The sequence below is a fragment of the Tamandua tetradactyla genome, chromosome 25, assembly GCF_023851605.1.
Source record: "Tamandua tetradactyla isolate mTamTet1 chromosome 25, mTamTet1.pri, whole genome shotgun sequence".
Classification (NCBI taxonomy): domain Eukaryota; kingdom Metazoa; phylum Chordata; class Mammalia; order Pilosa; family Myrmecophagidae; genus Tamandua; species Tamandua tetradactyla.
Genome location: NC_135351.1, coordinates 29313370 through 29340037, shown reverse-complemented (window position 1 = coordinate 29340037; position 26668 = coordinate 29313370). Strand labels below are relative to the sequence as shown.

Genomic DNA, 26668 nt, shown 5'->3' with positions numbered 1-26668 from the left:
CGATGGCAACAAAAAGCCTTTTAGATTTTTCTTGCATATTAGAAACCTCGGTCAGTTTTACTGGGGCATACGCTGTTTCGGCCTTGCCAGCAAAATGGGGCGGGGATGATGGCTTGAATCCTGGGGGTGTGTGGGGGGGATTTGAATTTCCCGCGCTTTCTGGCGCCACCTCCTTGAATGCAGGCTGAGAAAAAAGATTCGTGACTGCCTATTGAAAAGAAACAAAGATATCTTAATTTTAGTCAGCACTTTATTTGGGTAAAATACGGCAGTGCTTTTGGAAGAAAAAGCAAAATTTCTCAAACTTATCTATTTTAGAGGAAAATAAAAATTACCTTGTCTTAGATTCCTAAGATGTCACCAGCCAGCAATATGAGAAGGACTTTGCAACAGGTCATCGCGAAAGATACCTTTGTCTTATAATTGTTAATTTTTTTTTAACATTATAACCATGTCGTCGGAACCCTTTGCTCCTCAATTACTAGCAAACAGGCTGAGTTTAAGAATCATTGTTCTTTAGGTTTTTCCCCTGTAGCAGTGAGACCTGAGTAGTATTTTTTAACATCTTCAAAGTGATCTCTTGAGGAGGGATTATTATCTCCCTATCTTGTCATTCAGAATTTATCTCCTTCCTCTCTCCTTTTCTTCTGTCCGTCCATCGGTTGTATCCCTTTCTCTTTTCCTTTTTTCTTCAAATTAGAAGAGAATATTTGATGCTTTACTTAGTTAAGAAGCCTAGACCAAAACATGGGTCTCCGAAGCCTGAAAACTAGACCTTTTTTGCCATTTTAAGGCCACCTTACTGGTCCTTATAAGTGAATGGGGAATTAAAAAAAAGAAGAAAGTCTGATGCCTGTGCTCTAGGGTTCTGCATTGGGGAGTGGTGAGCTATCTATCCAAAAAAGATGACCTGAAGATAAGATCCGACTCCTCAGGGGCCAGAGAGGAGGAATTGCCCTTGGCTGAGCTGTGAGTGCCTGGAAATAGGTGGAGGGGGTTCAGGAGAATGTTGATTTGGCGAGAGGTTGACTGGGAATTAGGAAAACAGAAGAAAGGCCTGCAAAGAGACAGATGGGAGGAGGCCCTGAGTAAGTTCAAGATTTGGGAAAGGTGGGGATAAGATTTGGGGAAGGAGGGGAGAAGGTTGCGAAGAAAGAAATACTCCACCCCCTCATGGCAGGTGAGAGGGCATAGATTTTCTCAATATTATCTTCAGCAGAATTGTCTCCCAGAAATACCAGATGTGCTTTTCATTTCCATTAAATAATATACATGATATATGTCTGAGGTTTTCAAAGATTTCCTGGAAAAATACCTGCCCTTCATTGAAACACACACATGACATATAAATGCAAATAAAAATCAATCGAAATTCTATTTCCTACATATTTTGGTGAACAGCTTTCCAGAAATTTTACTTAATGCAAATCTATACACCCAGATATACAAACGTTATATGAAAGGAAAGTGAAGGAGTGTAGAAGAGGAGACTGCTCGAAAAGAAGGAACGGGACAGACCTTAACAGATCATGGCAAGTTTTATTAGAGAGCTTGAGAGGGATGGCCTGAGGAACAGTCAAGTCTGGAGGACTGACTGAACCAAGAGTTGTGCTAAGGGGAGGGAGAGTGGCATATTTATAGAACAGGGCTTATTAAAACCAAGAATATAAAAAAACAAAGGAACAATGTATTTTGTGGTTACACGTCTGCAGTTAAATGTTTGATATGCTTCGGAGATTGTTAGGAATAGGCAGGTGGGGCTCTCCAGTTCTCCAGGGTGGATGAAGTTCAATCAGCCGTGACTGGTTAGATCAGTTTGTTAGTTCCATCATTATATAAATGCTATTATGAAGTTAATACACACTGAATAAAGAAAAACATATCTATATTATTTTCCTTGGTGCAACGTTCTTTAGAAAACTTGTAATTGACCAATCTCTGTCCCTTTAAGGAGTATGTAAATCTTCTACAAGCTAAATAAGCCTTTGCCTTCTTTACAAGCCAGGAATGTCTTTCTCAAGGGCTGGGGGCCATTTTTCTGAAATATAAACACCAAGAAAGCACCCTTATCTCCCCATTTCCATGGGAAATTAATTTAAGCACCTGGCTCCATATTGTAACCATCTAAATGTCATAGAAATATGAGAAATTTTATGATCCCTTTGGATACAGGCAACTAGTAAACACAAGTACCAATTAACAAGTGAACTTATGATTAACTGTTTGACAAATGGTGCTGTGAAGTCCTGTTACTATACTTGAAGACTAGTTATCATTTAACCTGAGAAAATATATGTAATGGGTTGTTTCTTATTGGCTATATTAAAGAGTGAGATGCCTTTCTTTTTATGTTTTTTTGTAGTCCCTTTAGAGATTGCCCGTGATACATCACGTTTTACTTTAATGCTTACTCAATAGTAAAATTGTTTATATTTTTCTGCTCCCTTTGATGAGAGGTTTTTCTGGGTTGGGAGAAAAATTTGGTTTTTATTTCCCCAACAAGATCAAATTTTTTATTTTCTGTAACTTAAACTGGATAAACAGATGCTAGTGATCATTATCTTGTCTGCATTCCATTTTAGGGAATTAGATAACTGCTCTTTTGTTTACGGATTTGGTCTATTTTCTTAGCCAGGCTGTGATAAAGAATTCAAGGACACAGCATAGAGAAAGCAAGCAGAAATTTTACTAGATATACATGTGTGAGGACATGCAGGGCGTCTTGCAAAGACAGAGATGAGGGAGGTGAGAGGCAGTAGGCAATGTGGGGCCATTGGGTTTTATAGATTAATTTTACTTTTTCCCTTTTCCCCTTCCTTGATCAGGGCTTTCCCCCCTATTCTCTCTTCTCTCCAGGGCAGTTCCTAGTGGTAGATAGTGCATTTGAGTGGGTGGGTTGGCTCCACCCTTTCCATCAATGACTCACTGAGGTGGGCAGCCACTGGGTGTTTCCCTTAAGTGGGTAGCCCCCAGGCAGGGTGTCTGTGGGGACAGGGACTTTCCTGACCTTGATTAACTGTCCTTGTTCAAGGACTCCTTCACCATTTTTTTTCTCTCACCCCTTTCTCCCTGTTCTAACTCACTTTACTTTATTGATTGATCCTCCCATTTTAAAATTATAAATGAGGTTACCGTGAAGATCCACTGTGATACTTCTTTTCGCACTTATGAGATTGCTGTAGGGGGAATTTTTGAGGTAAGATTCCAATGATACACATATTTTATTTTTTATACATATCTTCAAGTTGTCTTCCTAAAAGGCAGACTTAGTTTCCTCTCTCCCTTTATTACTTTGCTAACTTCCACAAATCTTCTTGAACAGTACATGTTGTCAATCTTTTAAGTCTTTGCAACTGAGATATGAATAATTAAATCCCATATTGCTTTTATTTTTAAAACACCTATTCATAATGAGGTTGTACATTTTGATAATCATGTTTCCTTTATTGGGATTTGCTTACAATTTCCCTCACCCATTTTTCTTTTGCAGGTGTTGGTCTATTTACAATCTTTTTAATAGACGGCTTCTATCTATTAGAAGGACATTATGCTTGAGGGCTTGTGTTGTCTGTTATTTCTTTAAGCTCTTTACAAGTGTAAATACATTTAATCTTGACAACAATTTAGTGAGATGCAAATACTGTTTCTGTTTTATAAAAGAAAACAAGTGGCATAGCTACTGGTTGAGTTCTATATCCTTGATTTTCTGTCTAATTGTTCCATCAATTATTGAGAGTATTAAATTTTCTGACTATAATTGTGGATTTGTCTGTTTCTCACTATCAATTTTTGCTGTAGGTGTTTTGTAGGTCTGTTGTTTGGTGCATACACATTTAGGATTGCATGGTTTTCTTGATGGATGGGCCCTCTTATCATTACATAACTTTCTTCTCTCTGTTGATGTGCTTTGATCTAAAGTCTACTTACCTGTTATCAATATAGATATTTCTGGTTCCTTTTGTTTAATGTTTATATAGTATATCTTTTCTCATTTTTTAACTTCAACTTACAAAAGTAGCTATATTTGAAGTGAGTATCTTGTAGAGAAAATACAGTTTGATCCTGTATTTTTATCCACTTGGTAAATCTCTTATTTTATAATTGGTATTTAAACAATACACATTTAATGAATTATTGATATTTTAAGGCTTATCGTTACTATTTTATTTTTTGTCTCCTGACATTTTTTTTTCTGACATTTTTTTATTTTTTATTTTTTGCTGATTTTCTGTCTGTTTTTCAGTTCTCTTTTTGCAATTTCCTGTCTTCCTTTGGGTTTTTGGAATCCTTTTAAAGAAGAATTCTAATTTGCTTTTTCTATAGTGTTGCTACTAGACAAAGGCCATGGATTCTTTTGCCTGATGCACTCAGTGACCAATTCCTGAGACATGGGGGTTTCAAAGAGAGGAAGAGTTTATTACTAGGTGTGTAGGAGGAGAGCAGATGGCCTAGTGGCCCAAAATCTCTCTCCCTGAACTGCAGTATTCTGATAATTTATTAGAGAAAAGATGGACAGGGTTTAGGATCACATTGGCCCCAGATGATGTAATTAGATGTGATCTAATTATTGAGCATGTGAAGATTGATTACATGCTTAGTCACTGAGTGCATGAAAAAAATGGCAGAATGGGGTATAAGTGACTTGTAGGTCAAAGTCTAAGCTACTGTGCATATCAGGTGGGCCCATTTAGATTAAATCCAGTCTCAGTTATCAAGATAATTTGGGACTTGCATATCAGGTAGGCCACTTAGGTTAAATCCAGTCTCAATTATCAAGATAATTTGGGACTTGCTGTGGGTTAGTTTTGGTCGGACTCAAGACCCTTCATTAACAGCCATTGGAGGCTGTCTTTAGTGATTACAAGACTCTAAAATTGGAAAAGTGGATAACTAGATACAGATGAAGGTTAGTCAAAAGTTTTTACAATCACAGGGGCAGAAGATAAGTGCTATACAACCATTATCAGAGATCAAGGCAGCTGGATTACAATTTAGAGATTTCAGGTATTACCCTGTCTACTCCGATATGCCAGAAAGCAAAAACGAATATTTATATAACAATTCAGTAATTAAAAATCATCTCTTAAATCCTAATTTCTCAGCTACAATGCTATAGCTTGATACTAATGTTTATGATATTAAACAATGGTATGATGTAGTTAGGCCTTCCTTGAATGATTCACTGTAATCCGAAAGTTTTAAAAATAATTTAGAATATTGCAATGGAAAGATAAATTACATTATTTTTTTTCATTTCTGATTGTCAGTAGGACACTTATCAGATTTTACATTAATGTTATCCTCCTTTGTAAAATCTAAAAATTTTAAAAGGTTATTTCTCAAGCTGCTTCCGAATTTAATATCATATTAGATTAAGTAACTTTGAAATTTAATAGCAAATTACAAAGTTGTTAATTACTAGATTTCTACTTACAAAGGTTGGGTAACATATAAATTAATACATAGGGAGCTATTCCTTTCTGAAAAAGTTCAAATTGTAGATGTATGCGTGTATATATATATATATATATATATATATATATATAAACTTTTTTTTTTTTTTCATTACATGCACAGGCTCTGGGAGAGGTTTCCAGCATGGCAGGTGAGAACTCTGCCACTGAGCCACCATTGCCCACCCTGTAGATGTATTTTAATGTTTAAAGTAGGTAATTGTAATCTTAAAACAATAACTGAAGTGTTTCATGGAGTGAATATTTGTATTAATGATACTAGGAGTGGGCATTTTTGCCTTCTGAAATAACCAGATTAAAAAATTATGAGACACTATGAAGAAGTTAGACAAGGAAATGTAAGAAAAGAAACAAGCCAGTCTTTGGTATGAGCAACATGGAAAGAGAATAAAGCTACTGTTGTATTCTTAATAACACGCCATGAGTATTCTTGTTGTTAACATGTGCATGGACGAATGTGCACTGGGCATTCTTAAAGGTGCCAGTCATTTTGCCATGCATGTCTGAGGCTTTTTCTCACTTATTTTTCCCCAACCTATGCAGTTTGTACTCATATCCCACTCAGTATAGATTTAGAAACTTTATCTTCAAGGGAAATAACTTGCCCTGGGATTTAGAACACAGATTGGTCTTACTCTAGATCCCAAGGCCTTATGAAATGCAAGAAACTCTTTTACACCTATTAGGTAATTTGAAACTCCCTAGGAACAGAAGAAAATCCCTTCATAATTTGGTCCTTATTTACTTTTCAAAGCTATGACCTGTTATTGCCTATTATATTTATATGTTAACTATAAAACAATACTTGGATTGTTTTCAGGATCCCCCATATCATAAATTAATTAACTAGCACATGGAAAATGACATTGTACTGCAGAGGAGGAAGAGGTTATAGTTAGTCCATCAGGAGACATTGTGGAAGAGATGAGGTTTAAGCAGGGTTTTAAGAAGAACTTACGGTGTAAAGTGCATGAGGTTAATTTTAAAAAATTCAGAAATTTCTGGGCATCTAAATATGACTGAAAAATAGAATGAATGAGGGCATGCTGTGAAAGCTGGAGATCAGTTAAATCACGTTGAGTGAGAAACTGTAAATTTGTACTTTATTCTCCCAACGTTGGGTACCATTTAATATCAGAATGGCATAGTCATGTTTGAAAGTGATTCTTGTGGAATAGTCAGTTATCATGGGAAAGAAAAACAAGATAGGAAGAGAACTGTTTGTAATTTTATGAATAAGATAAGTGGTACCACACTTGAGGCACCCCAGTGACTAAAAGGTAAAGTACATCACACCTTGAGCCAACTGGGAAGGTGTGTCATAAAGCAGAGAGCATATTACGTAACAGAGACTATTCATTTTCATTCAATTATATTCTAGCTTTTCAAAATAAAGGTGCCCCAAAACCCATTTCTGCCCAAAGGCCACAAGATTCCAAAGTATATTAGGAGGAAAGCAGAGGATGTTATCATATCATATTATTGAGATGGTGAGAATGGGTGGGGGGATACTATTGATGAGGTTCATATTCATATATAAAGGTAATGCAGACATAAATATATGGAGTGCTTATATTTAGAGGTTATGTTGAGGCACACATTTTGAGATTTATGAAAGAAAGTGGATGCTTGTGTATACTGAGGGTTATTGGAGGAAACTTCAAAGCGATTAATATTTATTGTCAAAAATCTTCATTTTACATACAGAATATGCACTGCTTTTAAATCTCCATGTATATAAGTCCTCCCTTCTTAAAAAGAGTATAAACTCTTTAGGGCAGGGTCTGAGATATCTTTTTACATTTCCATCATGGGTCTTGCAACATTTCAGACACTGATCCAGTGGTAATTAATATATTTTGGCTGTTGCTGTTGATGGTGAAGATGAATTTTTTAAAAGGTGGTTCAATTTTGTTAAGATAAAAATTCAAAAGCGTCAGAAGGCTTGTAGAAAGGTAAAATGAGCAACAAAAATGAGTATCTTTACTCTCCTTCAAGGTTCTCTAAATCAAATCATGGTTCTCTGATAGGGTTGGATTATGAGGAGATTTTCTGATTGCCCGAGGTCTTGTTCCTTCTTCCACCCTGTGCGAATAAGTAAACTCTTGGGCTGAGCCCTCAGAAATTCCTGAAACAATTATCTACCTGCCTCTGGATCCCATCTGCTTCTATCTTATGATTATTTAAAAAAAAAAAAAAAAAGCAAAGAATAAAAACAGCAAAGTTCCTTTTGGAAAGTTGTCTTGATTTTATGTTCCTTGACTTGAGAATTTCACACCAGGCAGCTATTCTGTAATAATATATTACATTAATATAATTACTTAGAATATAGCAGCAATCTAATTTCCAGTATTACTGTGCTATGGAGGGTTTGAACTCCTTTGGTAAGAGTACAAAGACTCTTGTACTCCTTGTACTAGTGTACTTTAATGTGCCAGGTTCTTTAACCAGGAGTGCCTCAGGGTTTGGAAGTTCATGGGGAGTTTTCTCAATCTCAAAGAACCCTATGTGTTGTAGCCAAGCAACAAAAGAAAAGGGTGGGACGGTTGGGAATGCCACAAGAGAATAAAACTTTTCAACTGAATTTTTATTTGGGAAAGTTAAATATCCCTCCTGGGTCTCTCAGCTTTGCAATTTCTAAAATGGTGCCACCACTCACTCTACCTACAAAGATGATCCCTAAAATTTACGGATTAAAGAGTGAAATCGAATACATGTAATAGGACGGAGGCTATGTCATCCAATCCTTGCCCTCACTTTTCATTGTTTCCAGAGTTCAAGATTTGAGGCACCATAAGGAATCTTGTTCTCTCTTTTCCATCGCTGTGAAGTTTAAGAGTTAAAACAATGCCCAGCATAGAAATACCTCTTAAACATCATTTAGGAATTGCTCTGAGTCCATACTTTTCCAATCTCTAGACCCCTAAACCACGAAAGTGACTAAAAGACAAAAGTCAATCCCGCCCCTCCCTTCCCTAAAACACGCGCATAACCTGATTACATTAGAGGAAGGGTATTTTGAACCAAAATGATTCACTTCTCAGTAATATCCTAGGACAAGCTCATCAGCTCGGGGTGGTGATTGGATCAAACAGAAACCTCACTCCAGATGCAGGGATATGTAAATGAAGGATTCACGTTCAGATTTCCCATTGGACAGTCGATTGTACCCAATAGGAAAACTCTTTACAGCATACCTTCAGTCAGTATAAATAGTTCTCTTGCCGCTGGTTTCTTACCTATTATTTTTCTGTGTGCATTATTTCTCTCAGCTTTCCGTTAAAGTATGTCAGGTCGCGGGAAACAAGGAGGTAAGGCGCGCGCCAAGGCCAAAACCAGGTCTTCTAGGGCCGGTCTTCAGTTCCCGGTGGGCCGAGTGCATCGCCTGCTCCGCAAAGGCAACTACTCAGAGCGCGTCGGGGCCGGCGCCCCGGTGTACCTGGCGGCGGTGCTGGAGTACCTGACGGCCGAGATCCTGGAGCTGGCGGGCAACGCGGCCCGCGACAACAAGAAGACGCGCATTATCCCGCGCCACCTTCAGCTGGCCATCCGCAACGACGAGGAGCTCAACAAGCTGCTGGGCAAGGTGACCATCGCGCAGGGCGGCGTCCTGCCCAACATCCAGGCCGTGCTGCTGCCCAAGAAGACCGAGAGCCACCACAAGGCCAAGGGCAAATAAAGTGTTTATTGGCTTTTACACGGGCACGTCCTCATTTAGCGAGTAAAGGAGTTTAGAACAAAAAGGCTCTTTTCAGAGCCACCCACTGATTTCATTAATAGAGCTGTTACGTCTGTAAATCAACTGCCCTTTGAGTATTTCCCTAACTAACAATTTTAATTAAGTCTGGGTCCTTAAGAAGCCGGGGAAAAACAACATGAGAATACACTAAAACGATTTTGCATTTTACAGGAAGGGGGAGGGGTTTACATCCTCATTGTTTGTAACAATTGACAGTTAAATTGGGAGACATCCTGACACCCTCCCTTAATCCTGTATTTTCCAAAATGAATACTAGTAGTGCCTCACCCCTAAATAGTCTATTTAAATTGCAAGCTCTTCAAACATCCCCAGCCACCTCAAATGCCTTTTGATAAATGCCTTTAAATTTTTTTTTAAGTGGAATTAATTGGAGGCTTCTATGTTGCTTTGAATTGGTACGTTCTTTTCAGTTTAAAAGATTTCAGAAGGTTGCAGAGCATGATTTGTGTGAATCTCCAGACGCGAACCTGTGAATAAGGTGACGTCAGAGTAGCCCGGAATAGGGGCCGCGTCGGATTCGTTCACCAACCTAAGAGCAACTCTTAATCCAGTCCGGTACGTAAATAGGCCAATCCTGGGAGGGCGCGGGAATTTTTGAATATTCTTCGGTCCAATAGTTGCTCGTCTGGGTCTATAAAAGAAGGGTAGTTAGCTCTCGGGTTTCAGTCACCTTTGAGGACGCTTTCAGTTTGATTTGTCATGGCTCGTACGAAGCAGACGGCTCGCAAGTCCACAGGCGGCAAGGCGCCGCGTAAGCAGCTGGCCACTAAGGCTGCCCGCAAGAGCGCGCCGGCCACGGGCGGCGTGAAGAAGCCGCATCGCTACCGGCCCGGCACCGTGGCGCTGCGCGAAATCCGCCGCTACCAGAAGTCCACTGAATTGTTAATTCGAAAATTGCCTTTCCAGAGACTCGTGCGTGAAATCGCGCAAGATTTCAAGACCGATCTACGCTTCCAGAGTTCGGCCGTGATGGCGCTGCAGGAGGCGTGCGAGGCCTACCTGGTGGGGCTGTTCGAGGACACCAACCTGTGTGCCATCCATGCCAAGCGCGTCACCATCATGCCCAAGGACATCCAGCTTGCCCGTCGCATCCGCGGGGAGAGAGCTTAAGTTACATTTATTTCGTACACAACCAACCCAAAGGCTCTTTTAAGAGCCACCCAATTATTACAAAGAAGGTAGCTGTAGCAAATCCTTGTTGTAACCTGGATATGCTTAAATCCGAAGTGTTCGCCTTTGGCTTAAAATGGCTTAAATGATTTACCATGACTGCACTGGTACATGTTCTAAAGTCTTGGTTGATTTGCTATTCCTGTTCTAGGACTAAATTGAGGGTTTTAAACTTAACCACTGTCCTTGTATTCACCTTGCTTTTCATTATAGAGAATCGAGGATTCGGTGAGGAAGGAAAAGCGGGCAGAATGGAAAGTGGTATTTTGTAAAAGACAAACTAGGTGAATTTTCACATTTCACCTAAAGATTGATGTTCTTTACTGTAGCTGTTACCCCGTATTTTGCTAATTACTTTTATACTTTAAAACAACTTCACAAAATGTTGAAGAGCCGCACAATCACTAATTCTAAGGCCTATTTTCACATTTCCACCTGTCATTACTTACACTGAAAAGTCCTTAATCTGAGATTGGACTGTCAATTTATATACATGCAAATACACAAGGGGAGTAAATTTGAGCTGTTGTAGTTTATTCGCAGTCTAGGATTTATAAGGCAACTAGGCTTACGAAATACTTGTGGTTTTGAAATGATGGAAATGGACTTTCATTTTTATTCTTTTACATTTAATTTCAAGCAGTGTTGCAAACAGTTCTTCCTGGCACAAACTTCTATTACCTATGGAATGGAAAGTCTCTAGCAGTCGCACTGGTCTTGGTTAATAGCAAGACTATTTTGCCTCCCACCACCTGGCCCTAGCTGAAGTGCAAGTATTTTTTGCTTTTCTCATTATAGCTGTCCTGGCTCTGATGCATGCTGTTTGGCCTTTTCCCTGCCTTAGTATTTCCTGTCTCTGTAGAAGAGGTATTTTAGGTAACTGCAGGATAGCATTAGGCTACCTACCCAGTAAAACGCTGGTTATTGTCTGAGGGTCAGATAGATGGATGGGGGGCATGGGCCAGCCTGACAAGCCCCTGTGGCAGTCACAGAACATGAATTCTGCATCATTTATTTGCACCCTTCAATAGGACATCCTCCCAGTATCAAGAAGAAAAAGTTTAGCACCATCTTTGAATTCATGATCCTTTTCACTCTCTGTAGAATTCTGGAAATTGGCAGCATAGAATAGTGTTTGGGTACTATGCTGCCCCAGTTCAAATCCCAGTTCTACTACTATCTGTATGATTCTAAACAAATTCCCTCCATTAACACAAAAAATGTGGGTAACACAACCTCAAATTGTTGGGATAATGTGAGTAGATCTTTGGACATATAGGATTGTATGAATAAATTTTCTGTGTTATGTACCATTTTTCCTTTTACTCTTGGATTTTTAAAAAAAATTTGCATTAAAAAAACAAACTTTAGCCTCTGATTTTCCTTCTCACTTGGAATTAATTGCACATTCTTCTCAGTTTAGACATGAGACTTCTGCAAATATTTGAAAATTTTAAAAATGGAAGACAGTCACATTGGAGAATGTCTTGGTGAATAATTTACTGAGCATTTTGGGTAGGAGTGCCAGTGTTTTAAAAATATCATTGCATTAATCATTTATTATTTAGAATTAGGGGAGTCATTAAGGTGAGCCTGGAGACAAAAGGGGGGTGTTTAATGCACAGATTACATCTATTAAATGTTGCTGTCTCAAGGACCTCTGGTTAAATAAATATTTTTCTTCCCCATGCACCACAGAGTGCTGTGACTCCACAGGCTGAGGTTTACAGCTAAAGCCTTTGAGTATAGAATCAATTTTGTTTTTTTAAAGACACTTTCGGACCAAAAGACCCAAACTCCAGGAGGAGAGGTGGGGGGAGTCAAGTTTTGGGTACATTTTTTAGGTCCAACATTTTTAGCAGTTGCCTCTTCTTTTCCCAGTAGAAGTGATGCACTAATTAACAAGGGTTTTTAAAAGATTAACACAGAAGTGAGAAAGCAGCCTGAAGATTGGAATAATACGCTGTAGGCTTGGCTACAAGAAAACCCTAAGCCAAGATAGTCACAGTACCTTGCAGGGAGGGCGTAACAGGTCAGGTACGAAAAACAAAACGCAGAAACTGTCGATATATTGTACTTTATTAAATGCCGTGATTAAAGAAAACAATTCTCACGAACATATACGTATTTACTGTAAAAGTCGAAAATAAGAGCCACGGCCAAATTCTCTCTGTCCCAGGCATTCTTTAACAATAAAAAGAGCCCCCCCCCAAATTATGTAGGACTTATCTGTGCCAGTCTCTGTTTTAAAGCTTTGCTTACATCCGCTAGTTGAAATCCTTAAAAAGTCGTCCGTGGGTTACAGATGAAGAAAACGAATGCACATTACAATGACTTTTCCAAAATCACCCAGGTAATACAGTCATTCCCTTCCTTCATCCAAAAAAAAAAAAGGATAGTGCTTTGCCATTAAAACATAAGCATCTATTAAAGTGCTCAGCCGATGGCATGGTTCAGAATCAAAAAGCAGTGCAGTGAAAGGTAGCAAAAACCTGAGAAGTTATATTCTTTCTCCTATAACCCTTGCATTACAGGATTATAACCCACTGTCCAGAGGGGGCGCTAAACAGAGAGAATACTGGCGGCCACATTCCATTTCCCGCCTGCTCCTTCAGTTCTCAATGAGGTCCGAATTCAGCTTATAATTACTCGTGTTCTGCCTTCTAAGCACATTCCCATCGGTGACTTGCCAGCTTCTTTGCTGAAGCCATGTCTGGTCGCGGTAAGGGCGGGAAGGGTCTTGGAAAGGGCGGCGCTAAGCGCCACCGTAAGGTTTTGCGTGATAACATCCAGGGTATCACTAAGCCCGCCATCCGGCGTCTGGCTCGGCGTGGCGGCGTGAAGCGCATCTCCGGCCTCATCTACGAGGAGACCCGCGGGGTGCTGAAGGTGTTCCTGGAGAACGTGATCCGCGACGCCGTCACCTACACCGAGCACGCCAAGCGCAAGACGGTCACCGCCATGGACGTGGTCTATGCGCTCAAGCGCCAGGGCCGCACCCTCTACGGTTTCGGCGGCTAGAAATTGCTTCGCATATTTCAAATTTTACCCCAAAGGCCCTTTTCAGGGCCGCCCACCTTTTCACAGGAAGAGCTGACCGTTTTAGTTTTTAGGCGCCTAGTATTTCCGGCGAGGTCGGCGGAAAAGAAACAAAAGCTGGCGGCTTTGTTTTCCCTGAGTGGCGGATATCGCGGCCAGTGTAGTGCGGTGTACTCCGCGCTTAACCGTCTCCAACCATGAGGTAGTAAATAGCAAGGCCATGTTCCGGTGGGAGGTAACTGGGCGGTCTCGGGTTCCTGGCTTCCCGCGACTATTTCCCTGAGGGGCCATTTAACCCGCGCGGCGCCACCTGCGAGTTGCAGGACTTGCTTGCGGCTGGTGGCTGCAATTGAAACGTCAAAGCCGTTTTTTTGACCAAGAAGATTTAAAAAGGGAGTGTACAGGTACTACGGGCCTAAAAAGATTTGTGCTAGCTCCTCGCAGAGGTTTTGCATAGGAACGCCGGGTGTGTTCCTGTTTCACTGTCCCTCAGCAACGTCAGGAGAGCTCTCTGTCCCTTGGTCTCCTCACATACAGCACTCTCGGGCCCCTCCTTCCGGTCGCGCCCCCGAGCCTGTTCTATTCACACCCGTTTGCCGAGAAATGTGACCATGGACGCCAATTTCTCATATCTTCACCCCTGCCCCCCCAAAAAAACAAAAAAACCTCATTACCTGAATCTAAATATTAGGAAGCATGAAAGAAACCCACACAGATTTTCTACGAGTCAACTGGCTTGTACTCTTTCAAATGGTCAATGTCAAGTAAAAACAGTGAGGGACTGATCCGGACTAAAAGAAACTAAAGGCGCTTCAGCCAAAAGCAATATTTGGCCATTGGATGGGGATAAAATGGCAATAAAGGTTGTGGTGAGTTAAGGATCATACACAAGAGCTATGCCCCCCAGTTGAGAAATAGGCGAATTGAATATTCAGTATCTTGAATTTAGTGCTTCAGAAATATATTGATGTTTGATTGAGAGAAAAAAAAAACAACTTCGTTGTCTTTTTACTCATATCTGGCCTTTTAATAGTGAAGGAGATGTTGAATAGGCAATTGAGTAAAGTGGAATTCTTGAATTCAGCTGAGTGGTCTCTGGGCTAAACAAAACATTTGAAGTCACCAGCACATAAATGGTCCATTACTTAGAAGGGATATGATATATATATATATATATATATATATATATTGGGATGCTATGCAGCCTTACGAAAGAGTGGGGCAACTTTGTATGTACTCTCAAGAATGTCTCTGCTCATTTCCTAAACATGATCTGAACTGAAGAAACTCACTTTTCCAACTGGCTATTCAACATCTCTTAATTGTCTGATGAGTATCACAAACTTGAAATATCCAAAGCCAAACTACTAATCTCTATTCCCCTTTCCCTACAAAATGTGGTTCGCATCTTTCCTATCTCATTAAGTGACACTTTTGGTTTTCCATTTGTTCAGGCCAAAAATCTTTCATGCATCCTTTGCATCTCTCTTTCATATTCTGCCGTCAATTTGTCATCCAATTCTAACAGCTCTATCTTCCAATTCTCTCTCTCATCAACTCCATGGCTAGTCCAAGCCACAATCATATACACATGTATTATACATTTTATAACGTATTTTCAAAAGTAGCATGTATTTGCAAACATGTATAGTATAATATAATCACATGTAATATAATCCATATACTTCTCTATCTCTACTGCTACCACCTTAGTTTCAGCCACAAAATACCATAATCTCCTACAAGAACTTCTGCCAAGAGTTTCAGCCAGTTTTCCTGCCTCTGCTCCACAAGGATCAGTCCTCACACAAAGGAGCCAGCATGGGCCTCCCTTTGTAAACCTTTGTTCTTTTTCTTTTAATAGATAGCATAGTCAGGTGTTACAAAATTCCAAGGTATAAAAAATTCTCTCACCTCTATCCTTAGCTACTGTCTCCTTTGTTTACCCCCCCACGCAATTTATGTAATTTTTTTTATATATCCTTCTTGTATATACTAGTTATTGCATTACCTTTTCATTTTTTTCCTACAAATATTAGTATCTATATGCACAGTGCTATACTTTGTCTTTCTAATAACAGAATAATATGTCTTGGAAATTCATTCAGTCATTTGTTAAAACCATTTTTCTAGCAAGTACTCGCCATGTGCCAGAACTCACTCAGGCAGTGGAGATTCAGCAGGGAAGAGGATACCTCTCTACTTGCACTACAGTTCTAGGGAATGCAGACAATAAACAAATAGAGAAAATAGCTGTGCTGAGAGGAAACCTAAACCAGACAACAGGTGTGGTTTTAGATAGGGGAGTAAGAGCAGGCTTCAGTCAAACCTGAAGGAGGTGTTGGGTGTAAGCTCTGCAGATATCTCAGGGGGGAGCATTCCCACAGAGGGGATTGTCTGAAGTGGGAAAACATGTGGAATGTTTCAGGAAGAGGAGGAGGCCAGTGTGGCTGGAACTGTTAAAGAATGATAGATACAGTCAGAATGGTAACAGGAATCAGATCCCACAGAGCCTTAAGGGTCACAGTTAAAGACATGGCTTCTACCAGAATGACATGGAACCAGAAGCTGTTGGGGTGGAGGAGTGACACACTAACTGCTTTTTAAATCTGACTGCTGAACTGGGAATGCACTGTTGGGGAAATTTGCTACTTCTCCTCATCTCTTTTTAAGTCATGCCATATATAATATTCATCCTTATGTACCTTGCTTATCTCACTGAGCATAAGGTTTTCAAGATTCTGTTATGTTGTAGCATATCTCCTAACTTCATTCTTTCTTATGGCTGAGTAATATTCCATTGTGGGCATATACTATATTGTCTTCATCCATTCTTCTGTTGATGGACACTTGCGTTGTTTCCACCTATTGGTTATTATGAATAATGCTGCTCTAAACATTGGTGCACAAGTGTCTGTTTGAGTCCATTTTCACGTTCTTTGGGTATATACCTAGAGATGGAATTGCTGAGTCATATGATAATTCTATATATAACTTTTTGAGGAACTGCCATAACACTTTTCATGGTGGTTGGATCATCTTACATTCCCATCAACAACGCACGAGGGTTCCACTTTCCCCACATCTTCTCTAACACTTCTTATTTTTATTTGTTTTTTTAGATAATAGACATCCTTGTGGCTGTGAAGCAGTTATTTCATTGTAATTTTTATGTGTATTTCCCTAATGGCTAATGATGTTCAGCATTATTTCATATGCTTATTGACTGTATATTTTCTTTGGAGATATGTCTAGTCAAGTCCTTTTGCCTATTTTTTAATTAGATTTTTTTTTTCTGAATGCATTGTAAAAGTTCTTTATGTATTCTGGATATTAAGTCATTATCCAATGTATGTATTTGTAATACATATATTTGTATATGTATTCTCTCATTCTACAGATTGCCTTTCGCCTTCTTGGTAATCACCTCTAATGCACAAAAGTATTAAATTTTGAAGTCAGATTTATCTATTGTTTATTTTGTTGACTGTGCTTTTGGTGTCATATTAAGAATTCATTACTGAATCCCAGGTCATGAAGATTTGCCCCTTTATTTTATCTTCTAAGAGTTTTATAGCTTTAGCTCTCATATTTAGGACCTTGACCCATTTTGAGTCGATTTTGTGTATGGTGTGATGTAAGGGTCTAACTTTATTCTTTTGCCTGTGGATATTCACTTTCCCCAGCACCATTTGTTGAAGAGAATATTGCATACACTTGTTGCACCCTTGTGAAAATCAATTGGCTATAAATGTGTGGATTTATTTCTGGACTTCTAATTCTGTTCCATTGGTCTATTTGTCTGTCTTTCTGCTAGTACCACACTATTTCTGTAGTTTGGTAGGACAATTTGTAATTGCAATGTGTGAGTCTTCCAACTTTATTCTTTTTCAAAGTTGTTTTGGCTAGTTGGGGCCCCTTGCAATTATCTTAATAATTTTTATTTTTTTAGCAGAATGAAGTGAGACTAAAGATGTGATTTGCAAAGTGGCAGAAGTGGATAGAAGGACGTTTGGTCATGTTTTTGGTATGAACAATGTTCCTGTTTTTGACTGTGCTGAAACATGATGATGGAGTGGTCTTATATTTGTCTTGATCTATTGCAGTGACAGAATAATCTTGTGTGATGTTGGTGTTCTGTGAAATAGTTTAAGATCAACCAAAGAACACCATGGCTTAGCTATAAGTTCCAGGCGTGCTCATATCAATACCAAGGCCTATAATGGTATTGCCTTTATAGGCCTCCAGCTGTTTTTCATGCCTAATGGTTGTTTTTTGGAGTATGTTTTGTAAGGTGTCCGAGTATAGGGACATAACTGGATGGGGTTTTGGAAAATTTGGAGAGGTTTTGTCGGAGTTCCTGAATGAGTTTTAGGGTGCTCGTGGTGCTAGCATAGTCTGGTTTAAGGTCATATTGTAGAAAGGTTTTTGTGGAGACCCAGAAGCAGGTATAGCAGGCAAGATGTCAAAAGAGTCAGACTGGGAAGAGAAGCAGAGCCAACAATTATCAGCGTAAGGAGAGTTTTTTTTTCCTTCCAGTAAGTGATTGGTTAGATTGAGAATAAGAAAGAAGTAAAGATCTTTATGAGAAATTATGGGGCGAGAGAGAATTGATTGGGGCATGAGTACGGCAGTGGTTATAGTGGTTAAAAATATTCGTATTGCCTGGAGTTTCATTGTGTAGAGAAGGGAGCTAACAGGTTGAGTGTCAGGAGAATGAGAATGATAGAGTAAAAGTAAATGTGAATGGGTATGAATTTCTGCAGATCTTTTTGTAACCAAAGATCAGAAATATATTCTAAAAGGCTATGTATCGTGGGGAGTTCATCCAGGGGTATCCAGATCAAGTTATTGGAAATTGTTTGTAAGAAGGGAGAGAGGAAAAGTTGTTCGTGGGATTGTTATTAAGGTAGGATGGAAGTATTTTGTTTTAGATGGGGGTGCCACCAGAGGAGGGTAAAGTTAGTTTTAGGGAAATATGATAGCTGAAGTATTTCTAAGAAGGTTACAACAGTGATCTGTAGGAGGAATGAAAGTATAAGGGTTGAATGTATAATAAACACAGCAGAGAAGGCTGGTGGGAGGTTCCATCCTAAGACATGGCTCCCCTCCATGTGTTTTCGGGTGATATTGATTCCGTCCTTTGTAGTCGGAAGTAAGGAAATTTGTGAGGGTTGTATTGTTAAGCATAGGAGTTAGGGAGAATTGGAAGGCTCATGTTCTTCAGCTGTTTTTGTAAATTTTATGGAGGTGAGGCCATTTTATGGAGGTGGGGTCCGAGTAGCTAAATAAGATGGTGTGGGTTTGGCAGTTGTTTCTGGTTTGTCTATGTTTGTATGTGTATTTTGGAGTTGTGGTAGAAGTTTTAAACATGACAAATGAAACCAAGAGCTTTTTCCCATAAATTTTGCTGCAGTTGTGGTAGTTATGATAACTAGGAATGGACCTTTCCAGCTGGGCTGTAGGGACTTGGCTATGAGTGTTTTAAGATAAACGTAGTCTCCTGGTATGACGGAGGTGTTAGGGGGTTCCTGCGATGGTAATGGTAGATGCTGGTTAGCACAGTCTCAAAGAGAAGTTCTAATTATGGAGAAGGCTGGGATGTAGTCTCCCATGTTGGAAGTAGTGGAAGGGCTGCCTCTAAGGATTAAGGGTCTCTGTACATAATTTCAAAGGGACTTAACATGTGGGGTTTTCTTGGAAGACAGTGTATTTTAAGGAGAGCCAGTGGAGGTAGTTTTGGCCAAGGCAGTTGGGTTTGTATGGTTAATTTGGTTAGATGGTGTTTTATAACACAACTGGCCCTTTCTACCTTTCCTGAAGACTGTGGCCTGTAGGAGATATGCAGTTTCCATGTTATCCCAAGGGATTTTGTAAATTGTTGGGTAATCTGAGAGATAAAGGCAGGCCCATTATTGGATTGTAGGGTAGAGGGAACTCCAAAACAGGGGATGATTTTTTTAATTAAGGTTTCTGCAACTTTATGTGCTCCTTTGAAGGAGGTGGGGAAAGCTTCTACCCACCCTGTGAAGGTGTCTATGGGTACCAATAGGTACTTGAGGGATCACACACGGGGCATGTGGGTGAAGTTTATTTGCTCAGTCCTGCCCTCATATTTGTCCTTGAAACTGACGTGTAGGAAAGGATAGTGGACTCATGGCATCTTGAGGGGAGGTTTGTCTGCATATTGTACACTGTTTCGTTATGTTTTCTAGGGTGGAGTGGAGTGAGAGATAGATAGTTTTTGTTTTGAGAAAGGAGGGTGGCCATACTGGCACCAAAATGAAATTGATTATGAAGGTGTTGGAGTGTTTCATGCCTAGTTGTGAGGCGGTATGATTTTGTTGTTTAGGACGTAGCATCCCTGAGTTAGGGAGGTGCCCATTAGGGGGAAATCTTATGCTCCTGTGGTGAGTATTGGGGGTGTTGGTGGTCATGGAGAAGTGTGTTAGGGCCGGTATAGAATATGGAAGTTTAGCTTGTGCTTTGGATTTGGTGTCAGCTTGATGGTTGCCTTTATTAATGGATTGTCTTTTGTTTGGTGACCCTTACAATGGATTACTATCACCATTTGTGGAAGCCATGCTGTTTATAAAAGTTTTAGAATTAAGTAGTTGTTGATGATGACTGAATTTTTTGAAGTGAGGTAACCCTGTTCTTGCCAGATAGGTAAGTGTGAATGTATGATATGGAACGGAATTGGTATATATGTTAATGGTTTTATTTGCAGCTAAGGTCAAGGCTTGAATAAGAGCAATGAGTTCAGCTTGCTGAGAGGTGGTTCCTGGTGGAAGTGAGCCAGACTCTATGACTTTAGTGGAGGAAATTGTATCATATCCAGCAGTGTTTGTGGGGCCCTTTGAGGCACTACCATCAATGTATCAGGTGTCAGTGGGATGAGATATTGGACTACTCTGTATATTGGGAAATGGGTGTAAGTCATAGTCAACTATTTTTAAGCAATCGTGTGAGAGGTTATTATGTTGGATTTCACTGGTTACAGGTAATAAAGTGGAAGGATTGGGGTATTGTGGGGGTATTTTGAAGGTGTATTTGAGGCTTTAGTAGAAGTTGTACATATAGGAATTGCAGCTTGGAGGGGGAACAGTTATTAATAGCTTGATGGGTTAGTACGGAAGCAACAGCATGGCTTGATGCAACTGTAATAGTAACATATGGAATCATTTTTAGGGCTTTCTTTGATAATTGGCTGTAGCTGCAAGGGCCCTGAGGCACGCAGGCCATCGAAGTATGCAATTACACGGTGATTGGGTCCATATTGTTGGGTTAAGACTCCTAATGTGAACCCATCCTTGGAATGTGTGTATAAAGTGAAAGGTTTTTGAGGGTTAGGTAGGACTAGGACTTGGGGCTTTGGCTAAGGCTTATTTTAGCTGGTTGAATGCTTTGAGATGCATTGCCATTAAGTTTTTTGGCTCCAGTAGTGATCCTGTGGATGCTTGATACAGGAGTTTGGTTAGGATGGCAAAGTTAGGAATCCTTACATGGAAAAAATTAACTAGGCCTAGAAAGGAGAGTAGACTTTTTTTAGTGAGTGGTGGTGCCATATTTGAAATAAGAGAACGTCAGTGGGAGGTGATACTCCATTGATTAAGTGATTTCAGACTCCGCCATTTGGGGCCCACTTCCAATAGCTAGAAACACCCAAGACCAGATGCTTGGATCAATCGATTGTGGATGAGAAAGAGGAAGGGCTGCCTCATAGTGACCAGGAAACTCTGTGCATGGATCAAGGTAAGAAAATGGCTATTAACTATTGTCTTGGTGGTTGGGAAGGATACTGATGAGTTTGAGGTGGAGTGTGTGTGTCTGAGATGCACTAAGCAACCACCAAGTCCCAAACCACCTCCTCAAGGAAAAGGGGGCTTTTGAAGGATGGAGTGAAATGATGCTGAGGGAAAGGGACTTAGGCAAGACTCAGAATGGGGAATAGACAGCCTGCTGGCCAGGGAAGAAAGGGCAGGGGTGCTGGTAGAGGCCCCCCTGGGACATTCCCCAGGACAGTCCATTAGGGAGAATGTTAAAATATTGGGCCAATAATGATCAAACAATGGGGAAGGAGAAAAAGGAAATGGTTAAATATTGTTGTTAAATTTGGACCAAAGAAAGCATTGTGTACCTGATATATTCTGGCCAGAAAACCGAGCAGATGATGATTGGCTTTGTGCCAACCATGTACTTCATGTTAATGATGAGAAGCCCTTCTTTAAAGATGAGTTGGATTATGTTGTGTTTTGGCTAAAGGGAGAGGGGATTCCTCCTTATCCTGTAGAGGTAACCCCAGAGCCAGAAGCTAAATCTTTAGAAGCTAAAGCCTGGGATCCTTTATTGAGCCTTCCCCCACCCTGTCCTCTCCTGGGCTAGGGACTGTTGGAGCCCGAAGGCCCAAGAAAACTAACCCATATCTCCCCCCACCCCCAGGAGCAGGACGGGCAAACAGGGCCAACTGCTCCACCCATAACAACCCAGCAACCACTGAGGAAGGAGTTGGAACAATGTAAGAAAGATATATCGGATTTTCCATTTCTGGGGGCTCCTGAGGGAAAAGGGTGAGGGAACATAGGCCTGCTGAGTCTCTATAGCCTCTGAGAGAAGTACCAGAGGAAATTGGTTACATAAACGCTGCCTTGAAGAGCACAGAAGTGAGGAACTTTAAGAAAGAAATGAAATCATCAATGGATGATCCAGCAGGGCTAGCTGAACAACTGGACCAATTTTTAGGGCCCAGCTTATATACCTCGTCTAAACTTATGTCCATCTTAAATGTTTTCTTCATGGTGGAAGAAAGGGGAATGGTGAGGAGGGCAGCTATGGGAGAATAGGAGAGGCAGCACCCACCTGGACAAGGGGTGATGACAGCAGAGCAGAAATTCCCTAATGTAGATCCCAGTTGGGATAATAATGATCAGGAGAACAGGGAAGAAATGAGACATCTTAGAGCCCTCATTATACAAGGGATAAAGTTGGTGGTACTGAAATCTCAGAACTTAAATAAGGCCTTTGAGGTGGCCCAAGAAAAAGACATGACTCCTGCTTACCTAGAAAGGTTGAGGGACCAGGCAAGGAAGCACTCAGGAATGGACCCTGATATGGGCCCAAGGAATATTAAAGGTCAACTGCGTGAAGGAGTCTTGGCCTAGCATTCAGAAAATAGATGGGTGGATGGATAAACCATTGGAAGAGCTATTGAGAGAGTCCCAGAAAGTATTTGTGAGAAGAGGAGGAGAGACAGAAACAGAAAGCTAAAGTCATGATAAGCACAGTCGACCACATAGTCAAGAAGAGATTAGAGATAAAGCAGGGAGGAGACAAGGAGAGGCAAGAGAGAGAAAGTGTTCAGACCAGAGGAAATAAAGGAGAGAGGTGGACACGGAACTCAGCAGGGTGTTATCATTGTGAGAAACCTGGTCATTTTAAAAGGGAGTGCCCGAGTTTAAAGAAAGTTTGAAGAACGAAGGTCAGATGATAACTCCTGATGAATTTTGTCTCAAGCACCCACTGGGGGCCTTTGGTAAATCTGAAGGTGAGCCCATATCAAGAAGAAATTACAGTTTGGGTAGACACTAGGGCAGATCAATCTTCTGTGAACCACATCCCAAAGGGGACTGAATTCTCTGTAGCTCCTTCACAGATTTGGGAGTAAAAGAGGAAGGATTTAAAGTCCTCATTTTCAAACCTACTAATATCTATTGGGAAGGGAACCAAATTATAAGTTCCCTGTTGTACATTCTAGAAGCTGGGAGTAATTTATTGGGAAAAGACCTGATAGTACCCATGGGACTGGGCCTGGAGGTAAGGGATGGCCAAATAGAAGTTGTCTTAGCCTTGCTTACCAAGGAAGATGAGAAAGACATCCATGAAGAAGTATGGGTGAGGAAGGGAAATGGGGTGGGGGGTGGGGTTGCAAGTTCCCCCATAAAAGTTAAAATGAAAAAGGAAGGGGAGGTTGTTTTCAAAAACAGTATCCCATCACATTGAAGGGGGAGACAAGGACTTCAACCCATTATTGAAGGTCTCCTTCAGGATGGGCTCTTGGAAACCTGTATATCCCCTTTCAATACTCCCATTCTTCCCATCCAGAAAGCAGATGGCAGCTGGAGGATGGTACAGGACCTGAGAGCCATCAATCAAATTGTTCCAGTTAAACACCCTGTGGTCCCTAGCCCTTATACCCTCTTTAGCAGAATTCCCTACCATCATAAATGGTTCAGTGTAGTAGATCTGAAGGATGCCTTTTGGACCTGTCCCCTTGATCTGGAGAGTAAGGACTTATTTTCCTTTGAATGGGAAAATCCCTTTACTGGAAGGAGGCAACAATATAGGTGGACAGTCCTACCCACAGCGCTTCACAGAGTCCCCCAATCTCTTTGGGCAGGAACTAGAAAAAGTGTTGGAAAGGTTTTCAATCCCATCTGAAATTACCCTTTTATAGTATGTAGATGATCTGTTAATATCGGGTAAAGAAAAACAGGGGGTTGCCCAGATGACAAAGGACCTGATGAATTTCCTAGGGGACCAAGGACTAAGGGTATCAAGAAATAAACTACAGTTTGTGGAAAGGGAAGTTAAATACTTAGGCCATCTCATAAGTGAAGGAAAAAGGAGAATAAATCCAGAGAGAATTCAGGCCATAATTAGATTGCCTCTTCCCTGGAGGGAACTCCCTTAGAGGGATCTAAGGGAGTTCCCTAGAGGGAACTAAGGAAGTTCTTAGGATTAGTGGGGTACTGTAGATTGTGGATAGATTGTTATGCCTCTCAAACTAAAGGGTTACACCAAAAACTGTTAGAGGAAGAGCCTGACAACTTAGAATAGAGGGAGGGGGAAGTAGGAGCCTTAGAAGGTCTCAAATGGGCACTAGTACAAGCTCCTGTTGTAGCTCTCCCCTTCCTTGAGAAGCCTTTCCATCATTTGCGGTAGATAAACGAATGACATTAGGGGTACTAACCCAAACTTGGGGAAGCCAAAAGAGACCCACAGACTTTCTTTCTAAATTTTTGCACCCTGTCTCCAGAGGATGGCCCAGGTGTGTTCAGGCTGTTTCAGCAACTGCTCTCTTAGTATAAGAAAATAGGAAACTAACCTTTGGAGAAGAACTTTAGTGGTCAGCATGCCTTATCAGTTCAGGATTATTTTATCCCAAAAGGTGGGGAGGAATCCTGAAGTATGAGACAATCTTAATGGAGAGGGATAACTTGGTTTTAATCATAGACAACAGCTTAAATCCTGTCTCCTTTCTTTGGAAAGGGCCTGACCAGGTGAAAGCCCTTGAATATGACTGTTTGGACTTAATTGAGTATCAAACCCAAGTTTGGCCTGACCAGGGGAATCTCCCCTTACATTCAGGGGAAAAATTGTTCATAGATGGGTCTTATAGGGTTGTGGGGGGAAAGAGGCACAAGGGTTATGTAACTGTGGGTGGATTAATTTATGAAGGAAGGGAAGCTAGTTGATTGCCTGATGATTGGTCAACTCAAACTTGTGAGTTGTATGCATTAAACCAAGCCCTCACATTTATTAGAAGAAAAGAAAGGCATAGTCTACACTGACTCTAAGTATGCCTTTGGGGTTGTCCACATCTTTGGAAAAATCTGGAAAGAAGTGAGACTAATTAATAGCAAGGAGAAGGAATTAGTCCATGGAGAATTAATAAAAAAGTATTAATTAATCTACTCTTACCAAGGGAAATATATCAGTGGTGCATGTAAATGTCCAAAAGGCTTGGACATCTAGAACCTCATCCCACTCTGCAGATTGTTGCAAAAAATTGTCTAGGTCTGCAAGAATTTTGTGATCAAAAGTACCATTTTCTGGCCACCGATTTTGGTTCTCCAGAGGGTATTGAGGCCATGCCGACATAGAATACCATAAGACTTTTTAGGTTTGATGTTGCCCTGTAGATCCAGGTGTTTGAGGTGGCACAATAGGCAGCCAAGCAGGTGTCTTTAGGAGGAATAGATTCTGATGACCCCATTATACGGAAGGAGAAGACAAGGAAATAGAAGAGTGGGAATACTCTTTGGGGCCACAGCTCAGGGGCCTATACTGGATCTCTGAGGATCAGAGGCGGGGCTTCCACACATCTGCACGACAGAAAGAGAGAGAAAGTCACCAAGGGACTTGGGTGTCCCCAGTGCCAATCAGAACTGGAGATGGAGCAGTAACTTGCGTGGGAGGTTCTGAGTAAGCACTTAGGTTTCTGAGCAAGAGTGAGAAGGGCCCTTGGGGCCCAAAACGGAACCTCTGTGTAGGCCTGAGCCGAAGCCAAAGCTGTGGACCCCGCTGAAGCACTCCACATAAGTATTCCCATAATCCTCAGATATTCCTCAACCTTACCTTATATAGAAGAGGACCAGTGTTGGGCGAAGTGAAAAGAGAGGTGCTCAAGCAGTAGTGGAAAGAGGAAGGACATAACTGGTTTTGGTTTTAGGTATATATTTAGGAGCACGGAAAACGCAGGAAAACATCTTAAAAGTGCCCAACTGTATTATTATAAGTAATACTTAGTACTTATTAAGTAGTATTTCTAGTTTTGTCCCTTGTGACCTGTCATCAACTATCCTCTTTGAACTTGCTTTTCCATTTTATTAGTTGGGATAATACCTATACATCACTATTTTTCTTGTTTTGTTCTTATTTTGTGAAGACTCTGTGCAAGTGAGTCCTGGTAGTGGCAACGGGACTGGGGAAAGAGGTGGGCAGATGCAAGAGAGATTTAGAAGGCAGAAGGTGTGGGACTTGGGAGACAGATTGAACTCGTTGGGTTTTTAGCCTGAGATGATTTCTAGTGATTGGGTGGTTGGGAGAGATTAGTTTGCTTCGGATGCTCTGATAAACAGATAATGGTTCCAGGGGAAGTCAGAAAAAAATGGAAGCCATGGATGAGGGTGGGATCTCTATAGAAGTCATGTTATGGAGTACATTTAGTACTAGATAAATGTTCTAAAATTCAGGTAATGTTATGGAAGAGACTGGGATAACAAAAGTAGTGATAGCGAGAGAGAGCAGTAAAGAAAGGAAAATCAGAAGTGGAGTCATGATAAAATTAAGGATCAAAGGGAAGAATGTTTAATGGAGACTAAAACCCCAGTAGTCGAGAAAAAAGCAGTGTCCACTGCATTTGGCAAGTGGATTTCTGGGCGTCGGCGAGAAGAGAACGAGCAGCGGGTAGTTCAACGGTGACCCGTGAAGGGTGAAAAGTTGA

The 26668-nt window shown here is 40.7% G+C and overlaps 3 protein-coding genes across 3 annotated transcripts; all 3 read left to right on the top strand.

Annotated features, from left to right (window-relative positions):
• Positions 1-6881: 6881 nt before the first annotated feature.
• Positions 6882-9238, top strand: LOC143669208 (histone H2A type 1-D). Its single transcript, XM_077143830.1, has 2 exons — positions 6882-6964; positions 8747-9238. The coding sequence occupies exon 2, from the start codon at positions 8761-8763 to the stop codon at positions 9151-9153; it is 393 nt and encodes a 130-aa protein (XP_076999945.1). The 5' UTR covers positions 6882-6964; positions 8747-8760; the 3' UTR covers positions 9154-9238.
• A 652-nt stretch (positions 9239-9890) lies between these two features.
• Positions 9891-10536, top strand: LOC143669207 (histone H3.1). Its single transcript, XM_077143829.1, has one exon. The coding sequence runs from the start codon at positions 9934-9936 to the stop codon at positions 10342-10344; it is 411 nt and encodes a 136-aa protein (XP_076999944.1). The 5' UTR covers positions 9891-9933; the 3' UTR covers positions 10345-10536.
• A 2524-nt stretch (positions 10537-13060) lies between these two features.
• On the top strand, positions 13061-13480 carry H4C2 (H4 clustered histone 2). Its single transcript, XM_077143537.1, has one exon. The coding sequence runs from the start codon at positions 13114-13116 to the stop codon at positions 13423-13425; it is 312 nt and encodes a 103-aa protein (XP_076999652.1). The 5' UTR covers positions 13061-13113; the 3' UTR covers positions 13426-13480.
• The last annotated feature ends 13188 nt before the right edge of the window (positions 13481-26668 follow it).